Source organism: Pholis gunnellus (genome assembly GCF_910591455.1).
Source record: "Pholis gunnellus genome assembly, chromosome: 4".
NCBI lineage: Eukaryota > Metazoa > Chordata > Actinopteri > Perciformes > Pholidae > Pholis > Pholis gunnellus.
The window spans coordinates 2528528-2541270 of record NC_136530.1 but is presented as its reverse complement, the minus strand read 5'-3'; the positions used below and the strand labels follow the sequence as shown (position 1 = coordinate 2541270).

The following is a 12743-nucleotide window of genomic DNA, read 5'->3' as shown; positions in this document are numbered from 1 at the left end:
TAACCAAGAAGATAATCGGCAGATTAATTGAAAATAAATATAATCGTTAGTTGCAGGCCTGAAAGATAGGTTCTCTAATAAAATGTTTTCCAAAACAAAACATATAGTCCTTATTTAAAGATCTCTGTACGAGAGGACTGACACGTGTTCTAAATATCAAAACTAATATCAGTATATGGAGGATAATCTCCGAAGCTGAAAGCTCGTTTTAGCTTCTAAATCTCAAAGCATGAAGTACGATTTAACCGACTAGCTTCATATTACAGGCATTACAGCCCTTTATACTCCGGAGAGACCTTTTTAAACACGTGCTAACATTAAGAACATTTTTTTCTAACAGCATAATGTCGATAAACCAACTCCCAGGACGTGTGCAAAGGATTAATATCAAAATCTGCCATTTTCCCCCCAAGGTTTATGGTAATAGGCTTTAAAAACTAAAGGAAGAGGCTAAATACAACATAGCTAGCGCTAGGCAGCTATGCCGTAAATGTGTTATAACCTAAATCTATGATTGATACTTTGCTTTTAAGAGGTAGGACTAGTATTTCTATCAAGTATTTGTGGTAAACAAAAGTGTTTGCATTCACCTTTAATGCGTTCTCTGTTTGTGAGAGATGGTGTCGGCCTCGTGTTGGCCTTTTTGGGGAGAAACTGATTTGTGATTATATAACTCATGGACAGGACACCCAAGCAGAGGTGGATGGGTGGATGAGAGATGAGTCGTGATGCTGCTGCTCCTCCACACTGAGGAGTCAGGTAGTGATGTGGCTCTGAAGGATCTCACAAGAACATTACACAATGGGATTGTGCTTAAAAAGGATCTTACTTCACTGTAATGTTAAACCTTTACAGACTCAAAACTATAGAAACGACTACACCTTCAGTGGCCTTAAAGGAATCGGAGTGTCCTTAATTACGGCTAAACGCTGAGGAACACACAGAATATACTAGCTGAACTACATGTCCCAGGGGGCATTGGGGTACTTCAGGATCCCAAAGGAGTTGAGGACAACAATCACAAAAACGTATTCTGCAAATATGCAGCCAGTATAATTAAAACTTTTACTGAATGTACTACATATTACTCCAAATAGTTGTTTATGCTTTATCCAGTGCACTGAATGTAGCAGGGAGGATTTTATTTTGAAAGTTTTGAAAACGTATCTTTTAAAAATGTATTATAGCTCGTTAAATTGGCATTAGTTTCCTCAAATTGAAGATACTCCTCTGAGATGATATATTCATAGTAAGTAGAGACACGTGACGCACTCCAGACTTATTTAATGTAAATACTACTGTAAATAATTTGTTTAAATCAGTATAAATCGGAAAAACGGTTTTACTTTGAAAACCTTCAAAATCGGAAGTGAACCGAACGTCTTTGTAAAACGTAATCTAGTGAAATAGGCAAATTCCTCAAATGCAAGATAATCCTATGAAAGAAAATATTCATAGGAAGTAGACACACGTAACGTACTCCAGACATTTATAATTGTAAATATTTTAATTTGTTTAAATCAGGAAAACCTTTTTATTTTGAAAGTTCATCCGGAAATGGCTACATTTACGCTAGCATACTTGACGTACTTTAGAAGTTTACTATGGGTACGTGGTAGGTAACCAACGGTGTTTTCTCTCACGTAGAGACGTTAGTTAGCTAATAATAAACAGACACGCCGGAGACCGATGATGCTTCCTCGCCGGCAGGACTACGGAGTGAAGAGGACCGGAGGTGGCTCGGTGATAAACTTCAGGACGACCGTTAACAGCTCGGGCTCCGTCCGCCGCGGCTCCGCGGTGCTGCCGTCGGTGCTCACGTTCCTGGTGATCGTCGCGTCCGGAGGCCTGCTGCTCATGATAGAGAAAGGAATGCTGAGCAGCATGGAGACGCCTCCTAATCCTCGGGGTAACAACGGCAAGAGGGTGGACCTCAGGAAGCTCGGACCGGCGGCTGTGGACGTGGACTCACAGGTATAACATAAAATAATGTAAATATCCTTTATTAGTCCCACAGTGGGGACAGTTACAGGATTACAGCAGCATAGTGGATAGTAAAAAACAAGATCAAAACAAGTATTCTAAATAAGTAATAAAGCAGTAAAGAATATTAAACAATAACTAAAATATATATAGTATATACAGACAGAATTGTTGTGTTGCACAGATTATATAGAAATGTTTCTTTAATAAGAAGCACCGTGGAGTTCTGCTGGAGTTCTTGTCATGGGTGGATTTTTGATTTGCCTCGTGACTTTATGTATGTTTCACAATATTTACAAGATCTGTGGCACAAACTGTGGGATTAAAGGCTCGACAAGCCATTTAGTTAGTGGCTGAAGAAATGTAGCATTTAGTGTTGCACTTCCTTGATGTTTGGGGACTAAAAGACGGCTTTAAAAACGTTAAAGACTCGTGAATTGTAGTCCCATCATGCAACTTGTTAGTGCTCCTGTCTCACATCTGACTCCACACCTCCAGCCTGCATGCATGCATGCTTTCTGTTACATTGTCACGCCTACGATGACATAACCTTGATGACATCCCGAGTTGAGACTTGCTGTTAATAAACGGTTTTCACAAGGCTCAGGAACACAAACCAGGACTAGTAAACTGATGTGTAAAATAGCTGGAATGCATTAAGAGTCACCGACATGTGTTCCCACTCAGATCCTCCAGGAGATCCGTAACCGGACCATCAGGACCGTGTGCAGCCAGAAGAACATGCCCCACAGCGTCTGGTCCCTGAGCCCTCTGCAGAGGAAGACGCTGCTGCAGCACGTCCTGGTGAACGACCGCTACCACTTCCTCTACTGCTACGTGCCCAAGGTGGCCTGCTCCAACTGGAAGCGGGTGCTGAAGGTGCTGAACGGAGCCCTGGAGAGCGTGGACGTCAACATCAAGATGGACCACCGCAACGACCTGCTGTTCCTGTCCTCCCTGAAGCCCGAGGAGATCCGCTACCGCCTCGAGCACTACTTCAAGTTCATGTTCGTGCGCGAGCCCATGGAGCGCCTGCTCTCCGCCTACAGGAACAAGTTCGGAGAGATCGCGTCCTACCAGAAGAAGTACGGCGTGGAGATCGTGACGCGATACCGGAAAAGTCGCGCCAAGGACGCGTCCGTGAAGGGCGACGACGTGACGTTCGCCGAGTTCGTCCGCTACCTGCTGGACGAGGACGCGGAGCGCATGAACGAGCACTGGATGCCGGTGTACAACCTGTGCCAGCCCTGCGCCGTGCCCTACGACTTCATCGGCTCCTACGAGCACCTGGAGAAGGATTCGGATTTCGTGCTGCAGCGCGTCGGGGCGCCGCCTCACGTTCGCTTCCCGGAGAGGCAAACGTGGTACAAGCCGGTGACGGTGGAGACGCTGCACTATTACCTGTGCGGCTTACCGCAGAAGCTGCTGAGGGAACTGCTGCCCAAGTACATTCTAGACTTCTCCCTCTTCGCCTACCCTCTCCCCAACACGACCACTGAGCACTGCCGGCATTAGAAATGCGACATATTTTATAGTGAGATTATTTTTTATAGAGAATCTTTTTTGTTAAAACTATTTTTTATTATTCCTAGGGAACAAACTAGTGTTTTAATCGCTGTTACACATTTTTACTTGAGAAGTTTCCTCAAAACAAATTGACCACAAAACCACTAAAGCTTGAAATCAGCTGAATACAAAGAATTAAAAAAACAATTTAAACGTTTTCCTGTCGTGCACTGTTACAGTAAAAGAACCAATGCAGTATATAAATAATGATGTAAATAAGGTTGCGAGACCAAACGTTGTATTGTGCTTCTTTCTTCATCTTCACGTTGAAGAAGTCAAAGGGTTGAGAGCTTGTGTGGGCATTCAGTGTTTCTTTGTTTCACGTCACCGCCTCTCCTAAAACTATTTACCTCGAAATAAAACACAAGTTCATGTTTCGCCATGCACATTTCTGTAATTTTTGTATCGCTTTATTTTATGAATAACTTAATAATTTAAACATTAAAAAACATGAAGCGTAATACACACAACCGCAGGGCTGAACTTTTCTTGCTACGTATAATATGAGGTTATAGTCGCTGAGGACTAAATTCATTTCAGAAAGAACTAGTTTTTAAAGAGTGGACACTTTGCATCCAGTGGAGTAAACACTGAAATGTGTTTGAATGTTTCGCACAGTCATGATTTCACAAAGGTCGCTGGCGGCTAATTAAAGCCGAGACTCACGGAGACCTTCACAATTCATGTCCAGACACAAAACATAAAGCTTCTCGTGGTTTCTGACTCACGCGTCAAATCCTCCACTTGTCTGTCTCTCTGGTCGTTAATCCTTGAAGCTCACGCTTCTGAAAGAAAAAGAAAAATGTATTATTTTTAATATTTTCAAAGAGCCGTTGATGAAATCAGGCTGAAGTATTTATACAAACAGTTATGACTCAACGTTTCTTTTTGTATTCAAACGCTGTGCTTCCTGTTTGAAGGATTACTTTGGTTTATTTCCCACATTTCTGTATAAATCAAAACCAAAAACAACAAGCTCTAAAACCACAGCAGAATCATTTTCATGTGTGAAGCCTTACTTGTCTGCCGACTTGTCGGCGGAGCGGTTCAGCGTTCGGAGGATGGAGCGCTCTGGGGACGTGTGATGGGAACCGGCGGAGGCGTCGAGTGACAGCGAGCTCTGCAGCGACGAGAAGGACAATCCCTGTCTGCGCATCTCCTGCACGGCTCGTTCACTGAGGACGCAGAGACGACCAGACGATCACTAAAGAGTACTTCTGTTCTTACGTCCTTGTGACTACAACGTGTATTATGTAATGACTGTAAGACACTTTTGATAATCAATAAAGTCATTGAGTCATTTTTTTTAAAAAGTCGTGAATAATTGCAGTTTATTTTGTGTGTGTTATATGTCAGGAAGTGGAGGATCGTTGGGACTGTCGGTCTGACTGATTTGACAAGAAAGTTATTAATTTATGTCAAATGAATCCTTAGTTTCAGCTCTGTGTGTACAGATATTCTGTAAGTAGGAGCTTTATTTTCACCAAACTTTGTAGCAAGAAATTGTTGCACAATACAGCTGCAAGAGGACACGTGGTTCACAGTAAATAAGAGATTTTCTGTAACTGGAGGAAGATGCTACTTCACAACTTTAAACATTAGAGGCATAGTTGTGATGTTGGGCAGTGTGGTTGTGACGTTTTTGTTAATGAAGTCTGGTGTCTTTGACGAGAGTTACAGTTCCCAGTATTAAAATACCGTTTAACAGCTAATATTGGGAATGAATCTAGTTTGTTGCATCAACTGTGTTACAAGTCTATAAAATGCATAAATGTATACGAGTAGAGTCACATAAAATACCCTGTAGTGGCCGTACCGACATATCTACTTCGGGTCTTTGTGCCGTCGTGTGAGTTGAAGAGGCAGCTCACCGTTCAAAGCGCTCGCTGGTCAACTGTCTTTTCAGGACGTCCATCTCCGTCTGCAGCTGAGACACTCTGCCTCGGAGCTGGGACACTTCTCTGGCATGCTCCACGCTAAGAGCATTCACACATACACACACACACACACACACACACACACACACACACACACATCATAATCAACAAACGGGGCATTTATTCAAGTGTTACAGCTCGAGCCAACATGCTGGGTTTGTTTACGTTTTGCTGTCGGCCAGCGTCAGCCTATCACGGAGGACCTTCATCTCTGACTCTCTCTCGCTGGCCGTCAGGTGGGTTTGGAACTCCTTGTGCCGATTGGAGGAGAGAAGAGTCTCGAGGTTACGCACAGTCAGCCTCTCGCTGGCCATTTGCTTCTTCAGCAGCTCGGCCTCTGACCGAACATCCTCCAGTTCTCCTGTGACCTACAACACACGGTTTCATTCACAGAAAGCAGAAGTAAGGGAGTTAATAAGAGATGATAAGAAATCACCTGGTCTCACCAGAATCCGACCTGGTGGCACCGATGACAAGCATTAAGAATAACTCTATAGAAATAGAGCATCTTCTCTCTGATGGTCTCTTTACTGATGGAGGTCTGATAGAGGATCAGGACTACACTGAGACTGGTTCAGGATCAGTTAAAGGTTCCTCACAGTAACTTAAAGCCAGAGTAGCAGGACTCACCCTCTCCAGGTCCATGCTCCTGGAGGTGAGCTGACGTACAGTGAGCTCCTTGCCAGAGTCCAGCTTCACACACAGCTCCCTGACGGACGCCAGGTCAGAGAGGAGAGCCGCCTTCTCCTCCTGTGTTTTGTGTAGCTCCTCCTCCAGCCGGGACATCCCGCGCACCAGCGACGACACCTGGGCCTCGTACGCCTGCAGGGCCTGTGTGTGCTTTGAGGGAAAGGTACATTTATCACACGCCAGTAGAAAGACTTAACACCTCTGAATGTCTTTACTATCCAGCAGCATCTCTCTCTACAGTTCTAGACCCTCCCACGTCTCACCTGTTGGATTTCCCTCCCCTGGTGGCCGACGGTATCGCGCAGGTGTTTGCGTTCTGTGTCTGAGGAGAGCAGCTCCAGGCGGATGGAGCTATTGAGGCCTTCGACCTGCTGCAACTTCTGCTCCCGCTCCTCCACCTCCGAGTGGGCCATTCTGAAACGCTCCAGCAGGTCCCTGTTGTCCTGCTCCTGTGGGGGGGGGGGGGGTCGACACCAAGCGGGTCAGCCGTCAAGACAGGAGAGGGTGTGTATAGGACGACAGTATCTGCTGTATAGAGAGAGAGTTTCCTCTTGCCTTTGTCGCCATCAGTTTCTCTATTCTGGACACTTCAGAGATGTAAGAGTGGACCCTCAACTTCAGCTCGTCCTTCTCGTGCAGCGCCTCCTCCATCTCCACGTGTACGGCCTGCACAAACGCAACAGGAGTGTTGATTCCTGGTCGTTCCCTTCTTTATTCTCTTGGCATATAATGACTCACGACATACTTGGTTCTCTCTGGTCATCGTAGCCAGGTCGTCCTGCAGCCTCCGGTTCTCTCTGACGGTGATTTCTTTGTCTCTCCTGAGTCCGGCCAGCTCCTCGTGGCCGGCGTCCAGCTGCCTCCTCAGGCTGCCTATCTCCCTCTCGCGGCTGTTTAGCGCCCCCTGCAGCTGACTGCAAGGATAACACATCAGCTTACTATTTACAGCAGGACACATTTCATGGTGACGTTAAAACCCAATGCGAAGCTTTGAGAGCACGTTACTCACGCTAGCGAGTTGTCCAAGTTTGTGACTGTGAGTCTCACATCTTCAAGGGTCTGTTCCTGTGTAAATACAAAATATGATGCACCATTAGTGCTCTTTAGGCACAACTCATCCTCCTCCTTGAAGAAGTTACTAGTCTATGTAATGATTCCTTCCCTCATCACTAGGAGGAGACCGTTTCAAGATTAATGATGTTTCATTGTACATCGGGTCATGCGAGTATCGTTTTCAGACAGACCTGGAAAGAATGTGAAGCTCTCCTTTAATCAAAGCGTGTAATCTTAATGAGGTTGTAGGGGGGTGGTTACCTTTTTAGACAGATCCTCCTGGAGAGCCACCAGTTTCTCTGTCTTTTCATCCACCTCGTCCTGCAGAGCGTCCTTCTCTCTGTCCAGAGCAGAGATGGACTTCTGCAGAGCAGACAGGTCCTCCTTGTGCTTGGAGCCCCGCTGACTCAGCTCGCCTGTCAGACAAAACAGAAGGTCAAGCAAACAAAACAAACACCAATAAAGTGTGGCGGTCCATCCTGACCCTCATAACATGCACAAATATCCACCTATCGTCTCCTCCAGTTCCTGGATGTGCTGATGGGCAGCGTGCAGCTCGTTCCCCTTCACGGACAGCCTGTGTTGGGTGTCTGACAGTGAATGCTCCATCTGCTCCTGTAGCAGCCTACAGACAGACAACAAGCCCCGATCATCTTCAGGTCAGGGTATGCAATGATGGGGCCAAAAGCTAAGTGGCAGTGGATACTGCAGATATTTATTGATTGTGTACGGTCTGAGTTCTGCACACTTGTTAGGCTCTAGCTGTATTTCTATTGGAGAGTCTTTGCCTGGATGTGCACTCACTCCGTCCCTCTTCCAAAAATGTTTATGACGAACCTCAGAGCGTTCGTCTCGGCCCTCTGATGAGAAACCTCCTCTGCATTCTGGACCAGAGCGGCGGACCGAACCTTCAGCTCGTCCTCAGCGGCCTCCCTGTTCTCCTTCAGCAGACACACCTGAGACAGCAGGTTCAGCCTCTCGCGCTCCAACTTCACACAAAAACATAAAATAAAATCACACAATGCGATAGGAAGCACACGTCTGGAACAGATTCATTCAAATATCCGCCAGGCTTACGCTCTTAACGGCGTTCTCCAGGTCGAGGGTCCTCCTCTCCTCCGTCTGTCTGTCGGTGAGAACTGAAGTCTGGGTAACCTGTAAACAGTTATTGTGTGTTAGGCTCAACACATTCAAGTTATACAACTAGTTTACAATACACCAATGTGGTCTCTGAGTTAAGGAGCGCTGCATCTGACGACGGATTTCATTATCAATTTATCTGCAGATGTTTTCAAGTAACCGATTTTAGAAAACTGTGTTGTTGTGGTTGTATAAATGTAATTCATGGTGCTGTTAGATTGCTGCTAGACCGCCCCGTTAACCTTTACTCTCTCCATCAGCGCGTCTCTTTCTTCGGTCGTCTGCTGGATTCTGATTTCTGCCCGTTTGATCTCCTCCTTCAGTTCCAGGAGATCTGCTGACGCGTCCGTCCTATAAGACCGCTTCAAGTCCTCTTGAGCCTGAAGCGACAACAACACTTGGTTACTTAAAAGGTCTTTAAAGAAGAAGTCGCCCAGCTGGTGGAATAACGTTTGTAAAACTCACTTGTTTAAAGAGGGCTTTGTACCGGTCTCTCTCGGAGCTGAGGCCCTTCACACTGCTCTGGATGTCCTCCATGTGGTTCTCAAAGTCCAGCAGAGCGGCCTTCAGCTCATCTCTTTCCTTCACTAAACGGAGCAGCTCCGTCTCTGCAGCGCCGCCCTGAAAAATATGACGCCATTAGAGACTTGATCCATCAGTTTTATGAGGGACAGAATAGTATGCTTTGTTCTTCTTTCCGTGTCGTACCCTCGTTGCTTTGGACCAAGGACTCCTGCCCCTGACTGGACTTCGACTGGGGCTTGAATCCGCACCACCGGCCCCTCTGGCTCTTTTGTAGCGGTCCGCCTCCTGGCGATAGTGATCCCTCTCCTCCTCTAGACTCTTGACGAACGCGTCCAGCCGTGACGGGGAGCGTTCCCGTCCACAAACGCCGTGTTTAGCCCGCATGGTCTCCAACTCCAGAACCAGGTCTTTGTCTAGGAACAAGTAAAGATCCGGCCGGGTGGGTTTCGGGTTAGATTAATAGAATATATCACGAGTTTGGGCGGGCGGGCGAATAAGCAACGTTCCAAGCAGGTTATTGAGAAACTTACAGAAACATTGCGTGTTATAGTCCAGGGGTTCTCAACCTTCTGTAAGTTAAGGAGGATTTTGATTTGTTGTTTTTTGTGGGTGATGACATCATAAAATATGATGGCACATTCAAAGCTTAACTCAAAAACCTCAATAGAAGCTTTGAATGTAAACAAAACCTCCGGTACAGCCCTCCACTAATGTCAAAGACGTAAAGCTGCAGTTAAGAAAAGGTTTCAGCAGCTTCTCACCAGCTGCCATCATCTTCTCCATTTTGTGCTGCAGCCTGAGTTTCTCCTCCTCCAGGAAGTTCACGAGTCCTTCCATCTTCTCATTCTGCTCTTTGAGATCCAGCAGCTGCTCTCTGAGACGGTCCTTCTCAAAGTCTCCTTCGGAACGCTCCTTGGTTCAATCAACAACACGGGGCAGAATCTCAGTAATGTTGTACAAAAGTGAAATAGTATTCCAGTAAAGGAAATATAGTACTTTACTCTACGTACCGATCTTAACTTTGTGATAATGTCCTCCAGGTCTTCGATGATTTTCTGTTGCCTTTGAATTTCTTTCTGTTGAGAATAAAGTTTGAGGTTTGTTTTCACTTATTCACATTTTATGTATTATATTTTATTTTATGTATTATTTATGGGAATAGTAAAGTAATATTACAGGCAGAACGAACATGTAACATGCCGTCTTTGGTTCTTCTTTCTCGTGTTCTTACTTTAGTTTCTTGCAGCTCCATTTCGGCAGTTTCCAACACGTGCTCCTTGTCCATCTCCAGCCGCTTCGCCAGGTCGTCTATGTGCGTCAGCTCTTCACACAGCTCCAGGTTCTTTATGGACAGATTGGCCACTTCGGTGGAGGCGTCCTTCTTCTTCTGCTGCAGCGCCTCCAGCTTCTGATCCAGAGTCCTGTTGGTCTCCTGCAGGTACTCAATCTGTAGAACACAAAGCAGCAGCTGAGGCTCAGCAGACAGCAACCATGACGGACCACTCTTTCTTCCAGAGGAACGGGGCTCAAGACAAGAGTTCACCGCTGTTGAAGCACCGTGTGTCCCAAAAACCTTCATTTCTACATCAGGGTAAAGTTCCTGTGTGAACGCTTGCCTGAAGGTTAAGATGGGCGATCAGCTTCTCGTTGCCGATGTTCTGAGCCTCGAGGGAAATCACATCGTGAGGTCGTCCTCCGTGAAGTGCTCGGTTCATACGCTCGATCTCTTTGTCCCTCTCCTCCACCTACAAGTGTTTAGAAAACAGGTTTACATTCAACACGTCACTCACAATATCGAACACTTCTAGCTTTAATGTATTTCTTACCTGCGTGTTTAAGTGTTTTATAAATTCTTGAGCGTTCTCCAGGTCTAGCTTGACCTTTATGATGTCTTCCTGTAGCTCATGAATCCTACAAATAAAATAAAAACTACCTCAACACTGTCGCTGAAGCAGTAACGCAAACATCTCAGATTTCAAATCGAGCGGTGACCAATGACACAGCTCGGGCATCACAAAAGAAGAAAACAGACCTTCCGTCTGCCATCTGCAGCAGGTCGGCTAAATACGGATCATCAGGCTGCGACGCCGGATACGCTGATGTAAAGGAGGAAGGTATGAGCGCATCAATCTGCATCCTCTGTCGCCTGAAAGGGATGCTGCGCTTCTTTCCACCTGTGAGAGGAGGAAGATCCCATTCTTTAGTTCACTTTTCATTCTTGGTTGCTCTTTAAAATCTACCGACGTCACTTTCAGCGTGTCGTCACAGAGCAGAGGTCAGACTCTTGTCTTTACCTGGCGTCTGCACCACCGCTTGCATGTTCTTCTCCTGCAGCTGTTGGATGCGCTCAGCTTTCGCCTTGCTGTCCTTCTCCAAGCAGCGGACTTTGTGCACATACTGGTTATTTAAAAACTTCAGGTCAGACGTCTCGTGGTCCAGTTTTCTGACGTGGGTCTTCAGCTCTAGAACAAGACAGGGTTGTGTCAAACCAGTTGTGTGTGTGTGTGTGTGTGTCAAGGATGTACTAAAATGTTTGAGATTACACTGAGGATGGACATCACAGTTTACCTCTGCTGACACGATCCTTCTCCTCCTTCAGCTTGAGAAGCTCGAGGTGCAGCTCATTGTTCTCCCGGACCACTCGGGCATTCTCCGCCCTGTACGGCTCCAGAAGAGCGTCAAAGTTTCGAGTTTCTTTCTCAGTTTTCCCTGCTGACAGTTTGGCATTGCGCAGGCTTTCGGTTGTGTGGACCAGGTCACTGTAACACAGAGGAGAACATGTCTGAGGAACATCTCATCATCTGTAACTGACTGACTGATATTAAACGGATAGTTTCAAGTGTGTGTAGAACAGCAAAGTAATGTTCTGCTGCGGACGTATTTTAAAAGAATCTATATCAGTTCAAGTGAACGCTATATTTAGAATGTTTTCACCACTTTGCTCCTGTGCTGGTTCTCCTGTCAGTTTCTATAAACTCATCTACTGTAGTAGAACGCTGACTGTGGAGGAGAACCTCATACAAACACACTACTAAACATCCAAACTGTCCCTACAAGTTATGAAGGAGAGCAGGTGCAGACACATTAAAGGCTCACCTGAATAGTTTCTCCACCAGCGGCAGTGACTCTATTCCCAGAGGGTTTCTGTAGCCCAGCTGATCCAGATGCTTCCTCAGGTTGACGAATTTCCTCTCTGCGTTGTTGTTCATAGCTGTGGCACTGACGTTACCTACAACACAAACAAACGGCGACTTTAGCCTAGTCACCGGCAGATACGATACTTACAATAAGACAGGCAGAAAGATAGATAGACACTCACTTTATTAATCCCGCAATTATGGTACAGGTAAATAAAACAGTAAACATTAAACATTAAATATTAAAGGCAAATATAAAATGCCCAATATATACAATGAAATATAATAACAGAAAATGTTTTATTTTGTTTTATTAATAAGCGCTTTAAAGAAGGGATACAAAATAAATAAATATGTAAAAGCATACGACATAGAAATAGACTATCAAGCAGTAATGACAACCAACTGTAAAGTGTAACGTAAAGTGGCTAACAGCTTGCTAACCTACAGTTAGCCGTGTATTTAGCTAGTGTTGGCTAACGGTACGTAGCTATATTACAGGCTAATGAGCCAACATTAGCATTGTGTAGCTAACGAATGAGCTAGCTCAAGCTAAAACAAGCTACCGTTGACGCATTAGCTAGCTAGCTAACGTCAACTCTCGAGGAGTTAGCCTCAACTTACCGAGCTTGGAATGACACCGTTTCACATGTTATTGTCCGTTAAAGTTTGATAGTCAACAACTCTTTTTGAGTTGACATGTTTTCCGCGG

At 45.5% G+C, this 12743-nt stretch overlaps 2 protein-coding genes across 2 annotated transcripts; one reads left to right on the top strand and one right to left on the bottom strand.

The window, feature by feature from the left end:
* Positions 1-1609: 1609 nt before the first annotated feature.
* On the top strand, positions 1610-4568 carry chst14 (carbohydrate (N-acetylgalactosamine 4-0) sulfotransferase 14). Its single transcript, XM_079157297.1, has 2 exons — positions 1610-1974; positions 2671-4568. Exons 1-2 carry the CDS (start codon positions 1690-1692, stop codon positions 3496-3498), a joined length of 1113 nt encoding a protein of 370 aa, XP_079013423.1. The 5' UTR covers positions 1610-1689; the 3' UTR covers positions 3499-4568.
* On the bottom strand, positions 4245-12741 carry cep135 (centrosomal protein 135). Its single transcript, XM_079157298.1, has 26 exons — positions 12656-12741; positions 11991-12123; positions 11463-11653; positions 11189-11356; positions 10927-11068; positions 10721-10805; positions 10511-10639; positions 10126-10341; positions 9905-9970; positions 9656-9806; positions 9078-9307; positions 8835-8990; positions 8612-8749; positions 8307-8384; positions 8067-8218; positions 7739-7854; positions 7491-7645; positions 7186-7241; positions 6922-7090; positions 6732-6842; positions 6440-6625; positions 6117-6326; positions 5652-5854; positions 5421-5525; positions 4569-4724; positions 4245-4334 (listed from the first exon to the last, which is right to left on the bottom strand). Exons 2-26 carry the CDS (start codon positions 12101-12103, stop codon positions 4313-4315), a joined length of 3504 nt encoding a protein of 1167 aa, XP_079013424.1. The 5' UTR covers positions 12104-12123; positions 12656-12741; the 3' UTR covers positions 4245-4312.
* Positions 12742-12743: the final 2 nt, after the last annotated feature.

Excerpts from the sequence above, each read along its gene's own strand:
- chst14 (XM_079157297.1), top strand. The coding sequence starts at position 1,690 with ATGATGCTTCCTCGCCGGCAGGACTACGGAGTGAAGAGGACCGGAGGT. Across the intron at positions 1,975-2,670 it reads CTGTGGACGTGGACTCACAG|ATCCTCCAGGAGATCCGTAA; the intron begins GTATAACATAAA and ends GTTCCCACTCAG.
- cep135 (XM_079157298.1), bottom strand. The coding sequence starts at position 12,103 with ATGAACAACAACGCAGAGAGGAAATTCGTCAACCTGAGGAAGCATCTG. Across the intron at positions 9,971-10,125 it reads TGGAGCTGCAAGAAACTAAA|AAAGAAATTCAAAGGCAACA; the intron begins GTAAGAACACGA and ends TATTCTCAACAG. Across the intron at positions 8,219-8,306 it reads TGGAGAACGCCGTTAAGAGC|TTGGAGCGCGAGAGGCTGAA; the intron begins GTAAGCCTGGCG and ends TTTTGTGTGAAG.